We start from the raw sequence: 20,759 nt of genomic DNA, 5'->3' as shown, positions 1-20,759 counted from the left end.
TTAAATAATTATTTTCATACAATTATGACGTCCCTAGCGAGAGCGAGAGCGAGAGAGTTCCATTAGTAGATAGTTTTGAGGTATTTTGCTAAGAATTCGGGCCGACCCTGAAATGGGTAAACTCCAGACCCAACCCGAATTTAATATTTTTTAACATTTTTAATCCAATCCAACCCAAAATAAAATCTAACCCAACCTAATTTGAGTTGGGTAGTCCGAGTTGGTTTGGTTACCGATTTTTTTGAACACCCCTCATATATATATATATAACAACAAAAGGAACTCCTTCACCGTCACCCACACTGTGCCGCCGGTGAGAACTCCTTCACCATCGTCATAAATTCACTCCACCATTGATGACGACGCACAAAGCAAATCCCGATGGTGAGCTACTCCAATTGACGATAAACACCCAGCAAACAAGGAGATCCTAGCAACTGAGGCGTTTAACTCCGACAAGACGGCGCGGAGGGTGGCGATGAGCAAAGAATCGAAAGATGCAAAGAAAAAAAATAGAAGAAACTGCTGAAGCAAATTAAGAAAAAAAAATGATCTTTTGTTTTTTTTTTAAAAAAAAAAAAAAAAGAAAAGAAAAGAAAAAGAAGAAAAGACAAAAGAGAAAGAAAAGGTTATTTAGATTTGGGGTGCTTTTGAAGATTTGGGGGTGCTTTTGAAATTTAATTAGGGAAAATGGGTATTTTGAAGTTATTCAGGGGAAATGGGTTCTTTTTTTTGTCCCATCCGAATGTGAGACGCATTTATTAAAAAAAAATGTCAAAAAAATAATAATCTAATAAAATAATCTGAAACCTAACTCTTCAATTAATAGAATAATAAAATATTTTTGTTTTTATTTTTTTCATTCTTTTAACAACCTGAAACCCGACTCTTTCATTATTTATGTTTTTTTACCGTTAATAATATTTCATTTGTTTAATTCTAAATCATTGTTACCTAAAATCAACTATCTCACTAATCTCGTTTTTTTATTTTGATAGTAATATTACTAGTTTTTTAACAATATACACAATAATGTTATTTTGAGATTAAGAAATTTCTATGATTGATTTGATATATTCAATATTAATTTTTAATTTCAAATTATTGTTTTTATTTAAAGTTATTAGAAACTTATGCAAAAATATAGATATTAGTTTTCGACTATTGTAAATAATGTTCAAGGTTCTTTAGCATGTGTGTTGTAGACTGCGAGTGCATTTTCGTAATTGAATTTCATTAATAAATTTAATCATATGTACAATGTTCTTTATTCACGACTGGAATAAGATCATCTATTACGCTTAAATCGATCATGAGTCACATAGTGACTATGATCGCTACACCCTCTTACACTTGTTCCTCCGCAAAATGTATACCCTCACTACGTTTCAATATGTCACATACTGGTCATGAATATTTGGATGGACATGTGAAGTTTGTCCTTCTCCCATACGAGTGTACTGAAGGTTGTTGGAAAAAATTCAAATGTTGAGGGAGAGGACATCATGGAAGTATGTGTAAAATGATCGAGTGGCGTTATTGGATATTCATTCCGAACATTAGGTCGAATAGGAACATCCTCATGTCTTGTTGGATCACCTTGTTCTTCCATTGGAACATCACCATCGAAATATCGCACTCGATATATAGAGGTGAGTCGCAAGGCTCGTTGAGCAGATAATGGAAAATTTGGGAGCTCGGCCTGAAAAGGATTAAATAACAAGTTAATGACTTTAAAATTTATTTTGGTGTGCAATGAAGAAATAAAATCAAACAATCCTAGTAAAAATGATTAGAATGCGTCGGTTGAACAGACGCATTTTGACCGCATGTCAGAATAGGGTGAGTTGTTCCAATGATGTCCTCTCCCTCTATTGTTCTGCTTCAAATTTTGACATATATATATACTTTCTAATGCGGAGAAAAAACATAATAAAATAATAAAATATTGGCAATAGACACATTTGGATGGAACAAAAAAAAAAAAAAAAACTCCTTCCCCTTAAATAACTTCAAAATACCCCTCTTCCCTAATTAAATTCCAAAAGCATCCCTAAATTTAAATAACCCGAAAGGAAAAGATAGGAAAAAGTGAGAAGTCTATTACCTTTACTCAAATTTGTGAAAGAAAAAAAAAAAAGTCTTAGGCAATTTAAGAGCATGGATGATTCAAATCCACTTGAATTTCGTCTCTCGAAATCTTCTATTAGATTTTGGATTCAAATTGAAACAGATTTCTTAATTAGATTTAGATTTAAATTAGATTATAAACAAATCTTATTTAAGTTTAAATTGAATTAAATCCTTTGATTCAGATAGGTTCTTCTATCAGGCTAAATTTATGTAAACTTTTATCTATAAACTAAATTAAATTAAGGATAAAGTTTGAAATATCTCTCCATTTAAAAGAAAATCCATATTTCAAATTCCTTTTTAAATCCAAATTGGTATGTTTTTACCTCTAAAACAAATTAAATTGATGATTAATCTTGAAATTCTTTATTAAATTAAAATTTTGGCTATATCCCAAATTGCATACTAGATTCAAATTTTCATGCTTTTATCTCCGAATCAAATTAAATTGGGGATAAAACTTGAAATTTTTCTGAAATTAAAAAAATTTGACTATATTCCAAATTTCATTTTTAAAATGCAAATTCTGAAGTTTTTATCTCCAAATCAAATCGAATTGGGGATAAAACTTGATTTCTTTCCTTAAATTAAACTTTGATCATATTCCAAATGTCTAAATAAAAAATTTTAAAGTTTTTGTCTCTAAACCAAATTAAATTGGAGATGAAAATTTGCAATTGTTCTTAAAAGTTTAGCCAGTTCCCAAATTTTATCACACTTCTTAATCAAATTATGTATTAAATTCATAGTTTGGTCATGTGAACATATCGAAGGCAAGAATAAATTACTTATATCTCGATTCCAACTTTATTATTTTCAAGATTCATCCGCCCACATCTGTGCACGAATCTCGAAAAGGGTATTTGTTGGAAGAGAAATTTTGGACCAACCACGAACCACCAAATTAAGGATGAAATTCCAAAATAGTCAAATTTGTGACCAATTAAGAATTGGCATGGGTCTCAAATTGAAATTGAGGACAAATTCTGTGTTTTCGTCGCAGACGTGATGGAGTAAAATTATTTGACGTTATAATTTGAGCATTTTCCCAATTACACCCAAATATAGGCTTAATGTGGGCCTAAAACCCCAAAATAAGCATAAACCCAGTTAATTGGGCCCAAAGGTCCAAAGGCCAACCCATGGGCCAATCAAGCCCAGACCTGTGGGCCAACTAGGCCGAAGCCCATGAAGCCCATCAGGGAGCTCTATAAATAGAGAAACTCTCCTCATTTGCAAATGTCAACAATTCCACCTTCAGAGAGCCCAGAGAATATTCATCAACAAGCATAAAACTAAAACTCTGAAGACTCCTGAAGCTGCACTCCTAGAAGACAAAAGACTCTTGAAGACACAAAGACTCTTCCAAGACTTCAAGAATGTTCGGTGCCTTTCTTCTTAAAGTCAAGCATATCCACTCAACCGAGAGAGAATCAGAGAATCAAGCACTAGAGATCGAACCACATCGCATCTAATCAACATCAACACCAACACCAACTCAAGTTCAACCCCACAAAATATGTTTCTTTAGAAACCTTGTGTGAACAGAATGTTTCAAATCAATTTATCACGCTATTCTAAGGCTAATTTCGTTTATAAACTAGTAGGGGACCTAATGGACCTATAGATCATGTGCTACAACGATCCGTTAAAACTCTTTTACACCGAATTAACCCCTGTTTGTTAACTACCGGGTCACTCCACTAAAGGCTAATAGTTGCACTCTCTGACTGTAGATATATTATGTCCACTCGATATAACCATAATTAGTAAGTTTATATTGTGTCCACTCGATATAACCATAATTAGTAAGTTAACCTTAATAGGTTGTTCATAATAATACCTAGGTCAAAAGGCTATTTTATCCTCGAGATTACCTCTTATTCCTTAAGTTCCACTGATCTCCTAATGAACAATTTGTTTGTGATCCAATCAACAAACAGAATCTCTCTTGGGTCAATGAGAGGGTGGGGCCCCTTGTTCAAGACTCATAATCAGCACTTAAGGAAACAACTTTTCTACTATCCGTGAAAGCGGGTAGGAGTGAATTTCATCTTGCACCCTATGTCCCCAACTATCTACCTAGTTTTACCCTTGAAATGGGAGACTTATTGAGCCGGCACTGTTGAACAAACCCTCACCTATGCAAATCTAAGGATAATCCCGAATAAATAAGAGTTCATAGTTAGCTCAGGATTAAGGTTAAGTTACCTTGATCATCGCTATGAAATTGTCAGTTTTAAATAGTAAACAGCGTTATAAATAAGAACGACTTATTTTTTGGTCTGATCTTATGCAAACTCATTACACAGGATACCCCACTCCTCATGTCACTACATGAATGAATCATGATTATTTCGTTTGTAGCACTTTACAACTCTTTGTAACAACTATAGAGTGGGCCACATCCGATAATAGTGTTACCAAAATAAGATACCAAACTTTATTCGTATACTATAGAACATTTTGACTATTTACTCGAACCTCATCCACTTTTATGTCTCCACATAAAGTTCAAGTACTCATATAATAGTCATGGATATTTTAATTTATTGGATTTATTTCTAAAACGAAATAAGCAATTCATAAATTCAATAATAAGTTTATTGAATTTCAGAATAAATTTATTATTTACAAATCACGAGTTTTAAGACATAAAATTCAACCACATTTTTGAAATAACATATCTTATATCCATTTTTATTTTTATTTTTTTGTTTTTATCTTTTCATTAATAACTAAAAATACCATAGTAATAAAAAGGAGAAACGTGTAACTTTTTGAATAAAACACCGTGTCTACTGAAGTGTAACCATTTTTTCATTCAAATTGTATTGACGTTTGGTTTGACAAGACGAGCGTAAATTTAATTCTCCTACTTCCCAAACTATTTTTGTTTCCTACCTTGTTTATACAACTTTATTTATTATTTTATTTTATTGGGAAAAGATATAATGAAACTATAATAGTTTTATTAGGGACGTGATGGTGATGAGATGATGAACAAACATACAAGTATACATTGCAAATAACCAAATATGCAAAGTGTTCACGATAAAGTAGGGTGAAATATATATCTAAAATAGATGAAAATAATATAAAAATATGAAATATATGTTATTTAAACGTTGCAAATTACACACTTAACACAATCATATTAGAATGAACATTGCATAAACATTACTTAGTAGACAAAATATTAGCCAAATTATTACATAAACATTAAAAGCTGGTTCGTATGTGTTCTTAATTATACATAATTAAGTAGCTAAACCCAAAGTTGTTTGCATTTGGACGCACAATATACAGAGCAAAGCAGGACAATTTCACCTGGGATTTATGTTGGCTTTCAAAGGTTACGTCCATTACCAGTGTGAACTCCATCTTCTCCGACAGACTAACTTCCTCACCCTTTACCTCCTTCCATTCAAATCTCCATACCAAATTTGCAATGAAATACTCCAAATGAAGAATTGCCAAACCAAATCCAGGACACATCCTTCTCCCTGCTCCAAATGGCATCATCTTTATCTCTTTGCTTCCTGTAATATCAAACAAAACTCTTTCTTCTTCTTCTCCTTCTCCTTCACTGACTTTCATGAACCTCTCCTGTTAGAGATATTGCCACCAAGGATGAGTCAAAGAAGCCACATCAGCTGGAGACCGCCACATCACATAGAAGAGCCACGATGGATTGATAAAGATTAGACCTTTATGTTAGGATTGGATTTCAACAGACTTTATCACCTTCCTTTATGATTGGGCCATCTGTCGAAGTATAACCATTTTTATTCCTCCATATTCTTCTTATTATTCAATTACTTATGTAACCCTAATTGGGAAAAATCTGTATAAATTTGGGCTGATTATGCCTTTCCTTCAATAAGAGAATATTAGCTGAGAATTTGTCCCTATTCATCTTCTTCGTCAAATTCTAACTTCTTCGGCTTAAACTTTATCGGATCTTCCCACACTTTTGGATCGCAACCCATTTCCGCCATCATGAAAAATATATTGTCGCATTCTTTGGTATAACATAATTTTCCAATATCGTATCTTCTTTCACTACGTGTGGTAACCCGAAATGCCTTGGTGGGTTTCTTCTTAATCCTTCTAGAACCACTGCTTTCAAATATGGAAGTTTCCCCAAATCCTCTTCTTTCACCTTCTCCCTTGTTCCATCTCCCATTACTTCTTTCATCTCTGCCAAAAGCTTGTTCTGGATTTCTGGGTTCTTCACTAAATTCGCCATTATCCATTGCAAGGTTGTGGATGTTGTATCGGTGCGACCGGTGAGGAATTTCAAGCATATTGTGACGCCAATATATATATATATGTATGTATTTATGTATGTATATACATATAATTTTGTTTTGTTATTTTGAAAATCAGACATAGGAGAGGAGGGAATTTTTTTTTTTTTAAATAGGCCTTTTAATTCGCTATGCGTGCAAGTCAACAGAAAAAAAAAAAAAAAAGAAATATCTTTTTTCCTCTTCTCCTTCATGCCACCAGCCCCCCGATCCCTCATTCTCCTAGCCATCAGAGACCGTCACCGTCCAGCCCAGCCGCCCGAGATCGGCACGCCATCGCCGTCCAACCCAACCGTTGACTTCGTTTGGACCAGCCGCGCCGTTCGAACCCGCCAGCTACCTCACCGTTCGTGCTGTTGTCGTTCGAGGCACCTGCGCTGCCAGGCAAACCCACGCGTCTCCAAGGTTCTAGCCGCGAAGCCGTTCCATCAGCTTGTTGTCGACATGTCCCTTCTATCCAGCACCTCAATTCGTCGGATTCTTCGATTTTTGGGTGAGATTTAAGGTTTCTTTGGTTTTTCTGTGTGGGTTTTAAAATGTCCATTTGGATTTGATCTAATTTGGACTATCCATTATGTTGGAAAGGTTGAAGGTAGTTTTGGAAGCTATAAGCGTGCCGTCCGACAGTGCCAAGGGCGATTCTTGGTCGTTTTCTTTGGTAAATTTTAAGGTGTTGCGACTTGTGGAGTTTGGAAAAATGGTTAAAAATGAATTATGAGTATTTGGTTCTTGTTTATGTTTATGTTAGAGTACTTGTAGAATTTTATGGTGTTTTGAGTTGGAAAACGGAAGAAGAAGAATGAAAAATAAGAGATAGAAAGGGAGCTTAAAGGCCTTTGTATATCAATCTTGTATATTTGCTCCTATATTACATAAAGGTGAAAGAATGAATTTAACACAATTGGGAATGAATAAGAACAAAAGAGAAGGAATCAATTTTAGTGCCTCGTATGAGGGCAGAGAAAACAGTTGCAATAGAAAGATATACTGAAGAGAAATCCAGAGTGGCAAAGGGAAAGCCATCTCAACAGTGTTGTGGTGCCTCGTTAGCTTAGGACCGGTCATGGTGCTGACTAGGCTCGTCCTCAACATTCTCCCTTAAGCAAGAGGGTGGAGTAGCTAGCCCGAGCTTGTCTCGTAGGTATGTGAAGTGATCATGAGGAAGAGCTTTGGTCAGACAATTTGCAAATTGTTCGTTCGATGGAACATATCACATCTCTAAGCAGCCTTAGAGAACTTAATCCTAAAAGAAGTGAACATCAATCTCAATGTACTTAGTCCGGGCATGGAAGATAAGATTTGCAGCTAAAGCACTGGCTCCCATGTTATCACACCATAAAACAGGGACACTGGATGGAAAGAAGTCAATTTCAGAGAGCAAATTGCAAACCCATGTGATTTTAGTAGCGACATGAGTAAGGGCCTGAAACTCTGACTCTATACTTGATCGGGCCACAACCATTTGTTTTTTAGATGACCATGACAAGAGGGTGGGTCCGAGAAAAAGGCAATAGGCGGTAGTAGATTTGCGATCGTCAACATTTGAAGCCCAATCTGCATCTGAAAAGATAGTGATAATATTGAGATTCTGACCAAGTTGTATCACAAGATACCGAAGTACTCATTTAACTACTGACCAATGCACATCAATAGGTGCTTTAAGGAATTGACTAAGCTTATTGATGATGAAGGAAATATCAGGTCGCCTGTTTGTAAGGTACTGGAGTACACCTACTGTACTTTGATACACAAGGGAATCGGATAAGGGAACTCCATTATTCTAGGATATAAGAGAACCAAGGGCTATTGGAGAGGGACACGACTTCATGTTTTGGAGGTTAAGTCTAGATAAGAGGTCCGTGATGCACTGGGACTGATTAAGATAAAGGTCAGATGGAAGGTAAGTAATTTAAATGTCAAGGAAGTAATCAAGTCGGCCAAGATCCTTAAGAGAGAACTTGGAGTTGAGAGAGGAGATTAATCAATTTATTTGAGCCGGATCACTTCTAGTAACAATGAGATCGTCAACATACACAAGCAGAAGAATAGTGGTAGTACTAGCATGGTAGTAATATAAGAAGGTGTCAAGAGTACTAACCTAAAACCCAAACCCGTGGAGGAAGGTTTTTAGTTCATCATTCCACGCCCTCAGGGCTTGTTTTAAGCCATGAATTTCTCGATTGAGCTTGCAGACATGATAAGGAAATGAAGAATGCTCAAAACCCGGAGGTTGTGTCATGTACACAGTTTCCTTCAGGGATCCATTAAGCAACACATTGTTGAAGTCGATTTCCCAAGGGGCCCATTTGTTCGACACATTGAGGAATAGGACAATGTGAGTTGTGGACGCCTTTACAACAGGGTTGAATGTGTCAAAGAAGTCGAGGCCGGGATGTTGATGGAAGCCTTTAGCAATAAGACGGGCTTTGTGACGTTGAACTGATCCATCAACATTTCGTTTGATTCGAAACACCCATATATAGCCGACAACATTTTGGTGAGAGGCCGGGGGAACAAGTGTCCAAGTCTGAGTTTGGTGGAGGGCTTCAAGTTCAGTGACCATGGTAGAACGCCATTGAGGAATTGCAAGGGTAGGAGTGATTGTCGATGGTTCAACTGATGAAGGATCTGGAGAAACAGAAGTAGTCCATACTTTGGGATGGAAGATGTCGAACTTACCCCTAGTGACCATCGGATGATTGTTAACTACTGGTGGTTGATTTGGTAATGGAGAAGGTACGAGTGATGGGAGTAGTGGAAGAGATGATGTAGGAAGACCAAGAGATGAAGAACTCGAGGAAGGAGAGAGAGTAGATGGAGGAATCTGTTGGCAGAATGGGCCTTGGAAAGGTGAGGCTGGGCAAGGAAAAGGGGAAGAAGAAGAAGCTTGTTGTAGTATAATGGTGAGTATTCCCGCTTGTCACGCGGTCGATCCCCAGAAACGGCGCCAAAAACTTGTTGGGGTTTAAAATGCTGCGTTGGAGAACTCATGCATTTATCATGCGTTCAATCCCTACGCGTTGCAGGTCATGCATTGAACATGTAATAAGTGCTCATGAGTGTATGCGATGACCATGCGTCCCATCACAAATTTTCTTCCGCTCGCACCAAGTGTAACGTAAACGCAAGTTTCTTGGGTGATCCGAGGTCGAACTCAGGGACTTGTCACTCAATAGTGTTTGTGAAGTAATGCGTTTGAGGCGGTGAATAAAAGTAAAAAGAAGAAGTTGATGTATACTACACTACTCCTACTTCTAATTAAACAGATTGAGCAATGGAAGATATGCAATGAGAATCGGTAGAGATGCAACAACTGTTAACACATGGTAATATTCATTATATTAATCGCTCGAGTAATCCCAGCTCACCACACTAACGCATCACACCTCTTGGTGTCCAGTCGCATGCTTATATCTCTATAACGCATGGATGCGTCGAGCTTAAGATTGCGCCTATCTCTAGGAACAACGCATACTTCACTTTAGTGTGTCTCACTACTTTACCCTCTTAGGTTGATAGCTACAGCCAGATAGCTCATAGACGAGCATTGTAACAGCTTATAGACCAGCGTTGCTACAGCCTCACACTTAAGCAAAAAGAACTAACTCACTATACTCGCACAACGCACACCTCTCGATGGGTTATTACCTGCGTCCTATCTATAGGCTACACGATTGAGTATGCAATTGCCTTTAATAACTAAACGATGAAGGTAAACAATGATAAAGATAAAGAAGATGAAGAAGATGGCGTCGAAGGAATGAAGACATGCATTGATTACACAATGAATTAATGTCTTAAGCCAAAATGCAATACAATACATTGATAGAGAAGAGAAATGAAAGGGTCAGATGAAAACAATCTCTTATTTTACATCTGTGACGCGTCAAGGCTGCTGGTGTTGCCATGGATGAATGGTGGAGATGTCTCTCTCAAGCTCTATCTCCGGTGAAAGCTCTGGTCATCACTCGGTCTGGTTTGTGGAGATGGAGAATTCTCACTGAAAATCTCACTCATGCTTTCATCTGTGATCGCAAACCTCTTCCTTGAGGCAGAAGTTCGGATGTCTTGAAATGAAGGTCCAAAGGGCTATTTATGGAGCTTGGACGCTGACAGCTATCATGATCGCGGTATGTTTTACTACTGCCTTTGTCGCGGTATGGGCATTCTCACATCGTCTTATCTTGTTAATACTCCCAAGGTATGCGTCCAAGCTTGATTCAGTTGAAGTGTCAACACGTTCTACCCATCTTGCGATCGTCCTTCTATTATGGTTATCACTCCCTAGCCGCAATCTCCAAGTGATTAACACATTTGCTTGATCACCGTAATTTCCATGTGATGGATGCATTCGATCACCGCAACTTTCATGTGATGGACGCACGCGATCACTGCATGCGTTTGTCTATGCGATAGCTCGGCTTTCAGCATATGCATTTGTCTTTGCACTCGCCTGGCTTCAGCACATGCGTTTGATTGTGAGTGCTTAATTCCAACGCATGCGTTTGATTCCTGCGATAGTGTTGGGATGCTAAGTGTATATATGAAATTCAATGCTCATGATGCGATACTACTGCTATTTATGCGTTAATTATATTTATCAAGTAGTATGCCCTGCGTTGTCACAAGTTTCCTTACGATGGAACCAAGTGCAATTCCACCGCAAGTTTCTCGATATGATCCGAGGTCGAACACGAGGAAAATAGTGTCGGTTAATGCGGTATGTTCATGGTGTATGCGACCGGGTTTTTCAATATTATATAAAAGTGTGTACAGTAAGTAATTACAGAAAAGTAAAGAAAAGTTGTAAAGATGCGATAAAAATACAATAAACCTAAACTAGATGTATAAGATACAGGTTTTATGTGCAAGATACTAGGACTAAGGCTAGCTATGAAGACTGTGCAAAGACGTGGATTGCGACGACAAGTCTCGTGGATAGATTAGAAAAGAAAGATAAGTAGTACAAACAACGCAAGTTCTTTAACAGAATTAAAGGTACAAATACTGTTCCGCTCTTCTCTTGGCGTACACCTTTTAGTGATCGGACGTGTTCCCCACATGTCTATGGTGAAACAGAGTCTAACGTAATGAACGCAAGGTTGCTTCCATGTCTGGAAGTACTACTCGCTTTAGTTAACGCATTCTCCTGACCTTCTCTCGATAGATCAGAATGATATCTTCACTTCTACTCTCACAAGTGAAGATGCCGTCCAACATGCTTTAGCTAAACGTATTTTATAACTTTTAATTCACATTAAGCACTTGGAAATTCATATTGCTCATCAGAGGATTAAAAAAACATCATGGAGAAAATGACAAGGGGTGAACGGAAACAGATAGAAAATGGTAAATGGAATTTATTGAAACATTTAATAATTCTATTAAGTGTTTGATACATAATGAGTGAATGTAGAGGTAAAGAAAACATGGAATACATAGAAAGGGATAGAACAGATACGATCGAATGCCAATGTCTTGGCACAGATCAATGGAGAATTGCTTGCCGAATCTGATGAAATTGATGGCGGGGAGAGCTTCCCTCTCAGGCTTGCTCCACCGGTAGCAGGTGTCTCTACACAGAGCTTCACTCAGGTATATGGCAGGTTAGATCTGAGATTTACCTTTCGACCTTATCTCTTCCTCTTCCCGGATTCTTCTTTTCAGCATTCAGCTCAGCCCTTTTCTCTCTAAAATATTATAGCACTTTGCCCAGTATTAAATAACATCATTTTCTCTGAATATGCTGGGGTATTTATAGGAGGAGATCCTTTGACTCCGGCCATGTGGTGCCCACTTGATGGTTATGGTAATTTCGTAGATGAGGGGATATTATTCCTTCTATTATGAAATCAGATCGTCAATTCTGCACAACCGTTAGTTGTACACGCGTCTCAATCTCCCACTCTTACGTTGCTCAGTTGCATCTTTCGATCATAGATTCGCATGCGGTGTTTGTTTTTATTACCACATGCGGTCGAAACATAGATCTGGACTGATTATCGCATTGCGCCATTACTTCGGTAATTGTCTTTGCAAGGTTGATCAATGGTCGCAATGTGATAGAGATGCGTTGATTAGTTTCTTGCAAGCCTTGGGCGTAAGCGGTGACTTGGTCTTCCTGCAAAATAGAATAAAGTTTGGCGTATCCTCCATCTTTTGGCGTTAGTGGGTTTTATTGCAAACATTTATAATTATTGTCATACTGAGTTAATTTTCATACAATTGGCCCATAATTGCTAACTTTTGGCCGCAATATCTAGATAAGATGGCATAAATAACTTGTATTTTTATAAGTTATCAGATAGTTACAAAAATAGACACTTTGACACGGAGTAATGCATAATATTGGGTTAGTGAGTGCTTAGGTGCTAATCGACGCAAAACTCAATTTTTTCATGAATTCCTAGTATTATCACCACATTTTCTACTTGTTAACCTTCATGATTCTAAATAAAAGGCTTATAATAACTGGCATGTCTACTAGTTATCACAGGGCAAGGAAAAGGGGAAGAAGAAGGAGCTTGTTGTGTGTCCTTGAGTGGATGGGTCGTAGGGACTTGGGTTGAGCTTTTTAGGCCTGGAAAAATAGAGTGGGATTGGAGAGGCATTGTCTGTTGGGCCATGGAAGATGGGCTGAGAAGGGGGTCCAATGGGGGTTGGGGAAACCATGATGTTATTGGTTGTGTTGGAGATGGTGAAGGTATTTGGGTCGGAGGGGATCTGAAACCCGATTTAAAAGGGAAGTCTTCTTCATTGAATCAAACATGTCGAGAGATGATGATTTTGCCATTTTTAATGAGATAGCGAAAACCCTTATGAATTGGTGAAGGCCCAAGATAGACACACTATCAGCTGTGCAAATCAAACTTGTGAGATTGGTACGGTCAAAGATTAAGGTAAAAAGCATAGCCAAAGACATGTAGGGAGAAGATGTCTAGCGTTGTGTGAAGGAGAATCTCCATGGGGCTTTTATCCTGAAGAATAGAAGAAGGAAAGCTGTTAATAAGGAAAGTTGCAGTTTGAAATGCGTACCACTAAAAAATAAGTTGCATGGAGGCCTAAGTAAGGATTGTGAGGCTGGTTTTGCCAAGATGACGGTGTTTGCGCTCAGCACGACCATTTTGGGCAAATATGTAAGGACAAGAGACTCGGATTTGAATGCCGAGGTGTTTACAGATATGAGCAACATTTTTTTAATTCACCACCACCATCCATTTGTATGTTTTTTATAACTTTACCAAATCGAGTATGCACAAAAGACTTAAAGTCATAGAAGGCAGAGACACTATCACTCTCTTATTTCAGGGCGTATAGCCATATGAATCTACTGAAGTCATCAATGAACAGAATGTAGTACCGAAAACCATCGTTTGATAGCACTGGGGCAGTCCTCCATAGATCAGTATGAATGAGATTGAAAGAGGGCTGTGTATGAGAAGAGTGAAGGGGAAAGGGCAAATTGTGCATTTTTTCGAACTGATAAGCTTCACAAAACTCGTTTTTCACATTATTAGATATTTTGAGATTACATCCACTAATCAATTTGTTCAGAATTTTAGGGGATGGGTGTCCAAGACGTCTATGTAGTAAAGATTTGGACACTAATACATTTATGTGAAAGATATGCAGAGAAGAAGAAGTGTGAGCAGCCGAGCTAGCACTCCCATTTTCCTGAGTACTAGAAAAATTATTTATCAACGGGCTTATGCATTCCATCTAGTAGAGACCATTCTTAAGCATGCCTCTCAGTAGCTCCTCCCCCGACTCCTTGTCCTCAATCACACAAAAATCAGCATGAAACTCAACGAAAATGTTGTTATCATTGGCCAACTTAGAGACACTGACTAAATTCTTAGCTATATCGAGAATATACAAAATATTTAACAAGGAAAAAGATCCTTATTTAGAACGAATAGTGGAAGAAGCTTGCTGAGAAATTTCCAAGGGAGTACCATCTCCAATAATCACCCTATTCATACCTGTATAGTTCGTAGCAGAGGTTAGAAAGTTGGGGTTGCTATTGACATGGTTGGTGGCCCCGCTATCAGCATACTAGTTTGGGTCAGCTACGGTTTCAGGGGAGGCGGTGTTGGAATTGGCAACCAAGGCTGAAGGATTTTGATCTTGAGTATGGTTGATGGGTAGTTGGGTGGATTCAGCTCAATTATGAGTTTGGCGAGGATTGTTGAACTATTTGTTGTAGCGAAAAAAATAAACACCAGTTGTATGGCCTTGTTTTCCACAGGTTTGACATGTAGGCCAATTGGTTGAGGCATTGTTCCAGTGGCCTCTTCCTTTGTTTCGACTTCCACCTCCCCTGGAGTTTAAAAATTGGGTGCTCCCTTATGAGTTTCGATACTGATTTTGGTTGGTCTGAGTACTTCCTGGCACTACATTCACAGAGACAAGGTCGGGGAAGAGCGATAAGCTAGACATTCCAGATACTCTTGATTTGATTTCAAGCTGATATTCGAGGCATTTTTCATATGAAAGAAGATCCGACTGAATATCAGACAGCGTGTTGTACCTTTGCCTTGGATAGCTACTACTACTGGATTATATTCCTTATCCAACCCCGATAGTACCTGAGAAACAAGGTTAAAAGTAGACATATGGCTTTCAGCAAGGGCAAGCCTCTCAGAATATTTTTTTTTTTCATTAAGGTTAAGTACTCACTCATCTTTAAGGCCCCTTTGAGTGTTTGTTGAAACAGATGCTTAAGGTAATCGGTTTTAGCCCTGAACTGGATGCCCACCAATTCTTGAACAGCTTCCCACAGGTTCTTGGATGTTTGAATCCCACCACTTGGATTGCAACATCTTGTGACATTGAGTTGTAAAGGCAACCTAACAAAAGCTGATCCACAACCATCAAGTGTCATAGGCCAAACTTGGTTGTTGTTCTGTTTCCGACAAGGTAGCTGATTTGGAGCTTGAGCTCTCGCTGGAGCTTCCACTGGCATTCACACTTTTTGTGATAAACCTACTGGGGCCAGGAGTCTCTCCTGTTAGATATCCTTCCATCCTGTAACTCCTGAGAATGGGTCAGGCAAGGTTTTGTCAAAGAAGAAAGTTTGATCTATCCATTTTAGTGGATGTTACTTGATTTATGAGTTGATTTAAAGGAAGTCCTGTTATACTCCCAATGTTGGTGACGACATGAGGTAGACCTGAAGACGATAGGGATGACTCAGTGTTCACCATGGTTGGCTATGTTACCAAGTTGGAAAATGGAAGAAGAAGAATGAAGAATAAGAGACAAAGAGGGAGCTTAAAAGCCTCTATATATTAATCTTGTATATTTGCTCATATATTATATAGAGGTGAAAGAATGAATTTATACACCATTGGGAATGAATAAGGACAAAAGGGAAGGAATCAATTTTAGGGCTACTATGAGGTGTAGAGAAAACGATTGCAATAAAAAGATATTCTGAAGGGAAATCCAGAGTGGCAGAGGGAAAGCCATCTCAGTAGTGTTGTGGCGCCTCGTCAGCTTGGGACCGGTCATGGTGCTGACGAAGCTCGTCCTAAACATTTTGGAGTAAACCACGTGTTGGATAGGTGAACTACGTTTTGATAATTTATGTATTTGAACTAGGCCTTAAAGTTGAAATTAAAGTTATTTATGCTTTATGTGTAGACGCCTTGATTCAAGAATTTCAAAGCTGAGAGGGAGATTTAATTACTTGATATTTAGGCTTAAAATCAAGGTAAGTGATTTAATACCAATTTGTCTTGGAATCCAAGCTAATTTGAGTTTGGGATTGCACTGATAGCATGGTTATGTGTTATTGGTATATTTACTTGTTGGGTTGTTGCACATATAGTGACCATCTCCTCATCAATAAGCTCTGTATTGTCCTCGTCGGGAATCTCCAAATCGAGTATTGTGTCAACATATGACACTATGAATTCTTCTTTATTTTCGCCTCAATTTTCTCTGTTTTGATTTGCCTTTCTTCTTGATTCAATCAAAGGAATTACGACTTTCTCTTGCTTTCTTCTCAGTTCAGAAAACACCTCCCAACGCTTTCGGAGGAAAATCTTGAACAATTTGGGCGAGAATTTGAGGACGCTGAAACGCCAAAAATTCAATTGCATAGCTTGATGCACCTCTTCAATTTCCTTGATTTGGGATTCATCAAGCTTATTGCCAAAGCACATCAACACCAACAAACAGAATATACTGTACTGAAAATGCTCGATGATTGAAACAGGGTGGTTTCCCGACTCAGACTGGGACTGAAGACGATTGAGAAGAATATCCAAAACCTACATGCGAGATTCACTGTAGGACCTGACACGGGAAGGATGGAGGATTTGTGAAGTGAGATTGCGGTGGAGGAGGTGGCAGAGTGGGCCGTAAGAGGCAGAGCTGATGCTGTGTTGGTTGGAGGACATGAACTTGGCAACAGCTCCCGTCGGTGGACGGTCGCCGAAGAGAGCGCCGTTAAGGACGAGGGCCTTGTGGGTGATGGAGCGGTCGGCGATGAAGACAGCGGGGAGAGTGCCTATGGAGAGGGTGATGATGGGGCCATAAATTGCGAATAAACTCCGGAGAAGAGATTGGATTTGGAGTGGGGATCTGCTGAGCCATAGAAAATTGGTGAGAATGGGGATTAAAGGAGGGCCTGCTTTGTGTTGCTTCGGAAATGGGTAAAAATGGAGCTGAGGAAATAGCAAATATAGAGGAAGACGATGACGATAAAACAAATCTCCATTTTTTTTTGGGTTGAAGATTAAAGGTTTGGTGGGTGAAAATTTAACTTTCAAAACAAGAGGGGACGGTTTAATATTGGAAAATTTGGTGTTGGAAATCTCTTACTCTAATCTTGAGTCTTGGGTTTGGGCTCCAAGAGGTATCCATGTTTTGGAGGGAGTGAGGAGATAGGAAGTCCCACACATGCACCACCATTGCCGTCCGGTCCTTTTTGAGAGAATGAGCTCTGTTTTGAGGGTCCTCCCGTTTCCTACAATGTTGAATTCTAACAACAAAAGGACCATCCATAGGCTATATATGTCATTGACTCAGTGGAAGCAACCGAGCCCACACTTTTGTTTTCCTTCTTTTTCAGCACAACGGTTTTGTAAAAGTGAAAATTTTGGCTACTCCCTCAAATGCACCAATCTCAACTATGGTACAACCAAATACTACCACGTGATATATTTATTTTTTAAGAAATTATTTTTTTAATTTCTTTTTCACGTGGTAAAGAAGTATGGATAATATGAATTAGATGCAGCCTAGTCATTACTATTTGGAAAATCAAAATAATTATTTTAAATGGCAAAACCATAACTATCATGATTTGGAGAGAAGTCAGATAAAACCCGTATATGTAAAGAGGTTTTCAAATGTAGAAAAATAAGGAAAACTATTTATACAAAATATCAAAATTTTAATCTTCTTCTATAGAGACTGATAGTATCTATCAGTTATAGAAACAGATAGAAATCTATGCTATAGAAGTCTATCAGTGTTTATTAGTGTGTTTTTTTGCTATTTCTATAAATAATTTGACATTTTTTGTACCTGTGGAAATTTCACTCACCCATACACTCATGGACGCACAGATGCACACACACATGCACACGCCCATACACATACATGCACACGCACGCGCGTACACACGTACACACGCACGCACGCACGCATACACACACAGACATATACATATATATAGTTCCTACATTATAGGTTATTTATTAGATTTTTATTAAATAATAGAAATTATTTATGAGCTTTTATCAAACTATAGGGACTAAATTCTAACATTTTTCAAGTCATAAGAACCAAATTTGTAATTTAAACCATTATTTTATTTTAAATAATTAAATAGTTAATGAATTCCTAAAATAATCAATAAATTTAATTAACTAATTAGATATAATTAGTAACAATGGATGTTTTTATAGAATTATTTAATTGAATAAATTATATATAATATTGTGAATTATTTAATAATTTTAATAGCCATGTGGAACAGGGTTTGTAAGCATTTCAACAGGATTATCAGTAATACAAATTTCCATCACCATAACCCTTGTCTCACTTTTCAGGAAATGATATCTTTCATTAGGGTTTGTTGCACAAATAACAATCAGACCAAAAATAATAAAAAAAAATTGTAGAATAAAGATAAACATATTAGGGATATGGTACAAAATTAGTGCAAGATATTACTAATAGTAGCTATTAGTGATAGCTATATAGGAAAATGACTAAAAAGTCCACACATAGCCCAACATTTTCTGCTTCTTTTACCGATTTTCTCAAATTGAAAACTATCGTTGATAGTAGCTATCAATGATAGCAGCTGATGGAGCTATCAGTGAGCCATTGATGGCTACTATCAATTGCTAATCACTGATAGCTACTATCAGTTTCTATCATTGATAGTTGCTATCAGTTATAGCTTTAAATTTGGGAAATATTAATACAACCTTAAAATAATAACACTTGAAATATCACCTATCAATCTGGTATCAGTTTTCAATGGCTATCATTGATACACTTTGATCAATTGTAATCAAACTTGAAATATTAATACCTATGGCTATCAGTAGATATCAATGATAGACTTTTATAAATAGTTATCAACTTTTGAAAAGAAACTATCATCTTTCAAAGATTAACATTTAAAGTTATAATTGATTGAAGTCTATCAATAAGAGGTATATAAGTGACTATCTCTGATGTTTATCTAACTCATATCACCAATATCATCAATATCATTCATTTTATTGATATATATCTAAGTCATATCTCTGATATAGGAATATCACTAATAGCATGGCTATCATTGGTAGCTTCAATCAGTGACTATCACCGGTAACTTTTAGCAGTAGCTATCAATGATAGACTTTCATAAAATGAATTGACTTTTGTATTATTAATATCATCGATATATGGATATCACCTAAGTTCTATCACTGATATCGCTGATATCACTTATATTGTAGTTATCGATGATAGCTTCTATCATTTATAACATGCTATTAGAGATAACTTTTGTCATTCCTTTTTACCATCAAATAACATGTCATCGTTTATAGTTTCTATCATTGATAACATGCTACTAGTGATAACTTCTAGGCATTCCACTTACACTTTAGTTCGAGATTCAAATTTATTAATTAAAGTCACTAAGTTGGCTATCAATGATAGACTTCTATAAGTGGACATTAATTGTTGAAAAAATATCAAAGATTAAGCTACCAATGATAGAAAATATTAGTGACTATCACTGATAGATTTTCATTAGTAACTATCAATTTTGAAAGATTTGCACTCAAAGCTATCGGTGGCTATTATTGAGAAAGTTTTATCATGATTATCAATAATATACTTTTATCACCAATAGCCTTCTACAACTTATATCTACCTAAATTTGATATCACTAATACATGAATATGACTGATATGATCTATGTAAGTTCTATCACTAATATCACTAATAATTGTTATTATCAATACACAAATACACAAATAATTCAATTTGTGCCCTTCATTTTGGGTCATCTATGTCATTTTTTCACGTTTATTTTGGATAGAAATCATACTTTAAAGTTCTATAAAAAGAAAAAAAAACTAGTCTGTTTGATATCGTTCAAATTTCTCATTTTTTGAGAAGTAAACTTGTTTAATAACTATTTTCGTTTCTTATTTCAAACTTTTAAGAAATGTTTCTAAAAATGGTGCAAATTTTTTGACTAAAAAAAGTAGTTTCTTTCAAATTCGTTTTCGTTTGCTATTTATATTTAATATTTCGTTATAATAATCAGATTTGATATTTGACTTATTGGGGCCAAGTCACTTATAAATTGGATACATTCAAGTCTTGAGTATGAAACTCAGCCTCATAATTTTTATGAGAAAGCAAAGCAAAAACTGGATAAAGGAAAGAAAATTAAAAAAAAAAAAAAAGAAAAGAAAAGAAAAGAAAAGAAAGAAAGAAAGAGAAGAACCAAAAACTAGAGAAAGGAAAGAAAATTAACAAAAAAAAAAAAGAAAAGAAAGAGAAAAAGCAAAAATTGGAGAAATAAAAAAATATAAAAATTATTAAAAAAAAAAAAGAAGAAGCAAAAATCAGATAAAGGAAAGAAAATTTTAAAAAAAAAGGAAGAAGCAAAAACCGAATAAAGGAAAGAAAAAAAAAAAGAGAATAAAAAACTGGAGAAATGAAAGAAAATTTAAAAAAAAAATGAAAGAAGCAAAAACTGAAGAAAATAGAGAAAATAAAAAATAAAAAAATGAAGAAGAAAGTGTGCAACAAGACATGACAAGGGAGGACAAAATTGAAAATTAG

The 20,759-nt window shown here is 36.6% G+C and overlaps 1 protein-coding gene and 1 pseudogene across 2 annotated transcripts; both read right to left on the bottom strand.

The window, feature by feature from the left end:
* Positions 1-342: 342 nt before the first annotated feature.
* Positions 343-13,591, bottom strand: LOC120089082 (cytochrome P450 89A2-like; annotated as a pseudogene). The gene is made up of 5 exons (XR_016524128.1): positions 6,073-13,591; positions 5,724-5,737; positions 5,503-5,693; positions 1,559-1,702; positions 343-522 (listed from the first exon to the last, which is right to left on the bottom strand). The product of XR_016524128.1 is annotated as a cytochrome P450 89A2-like (transcript).
* A 2,790-nt stretch (positions 13,592-16,381) lies between these two features.
* Positions 16,382-17,459, bottom strand: LOC150033368 (cytochrome P450 89A2-like). Its single transcript, XM_090306386.1, has 3 exons — positions 17,277-17,459; positions 16,865-17,119; positions 16,382-16,723 (listed from the first exon to the last, which is right to left on the bottom strand). Exons 1-3 carry the CDS (start codon positions 17,457-17,459, stop codon positions 16,382-16,384), a joined length of 780 nt encoding a protein of 259 aa, XP_090162512.1.
* Between the last annotated feature and the right edge of the window lie 3,300 nt (positions 17,460-20,759).

The sequence above is a fragment of the Benincasa hispida genome, chromosome 10 (assembly GCF_027475165.1).
Source record: "Benincasa hispida cultivar pf3 chromosome 10, pf3_genome.v1.1, whole genome shotgun sequence".
NCBI lineage: Eukaryota > Viridiplantae > Streptophyta > Magnoliopsida > Cucurbitales > Cucurbitaceae > Benincasa > Benincasa hispida.
This window is presented reverse-complemented; position numbering and strand designations above follow the sequence as displayed.

Bases quoted from the DNA above. Each gene is read 5' to 3' on its own strand.
- LOC150033368 (XM_090306386.1), bottom strand. From the start codon at position 17,459: ATGGATGGTCCTTTTGTTGTTAGAATTCAACATTGTAGGAAACGGGAG. The intron at 17,120-17,276 runs GTAAGAGATTTC...CTATTTCCTCAG, and splicing joins ACCCAAGACTCAAGATTAGA to CTCCATTTTTACCCATTTCC. The intron at 16,724-16,864 runs GTTGCCAAGTTC...TCTCGCATGTAG, and splicing joins ACCGTCCACCGACGGGAGCT to GTTTTGGATATTCTTCTCAA.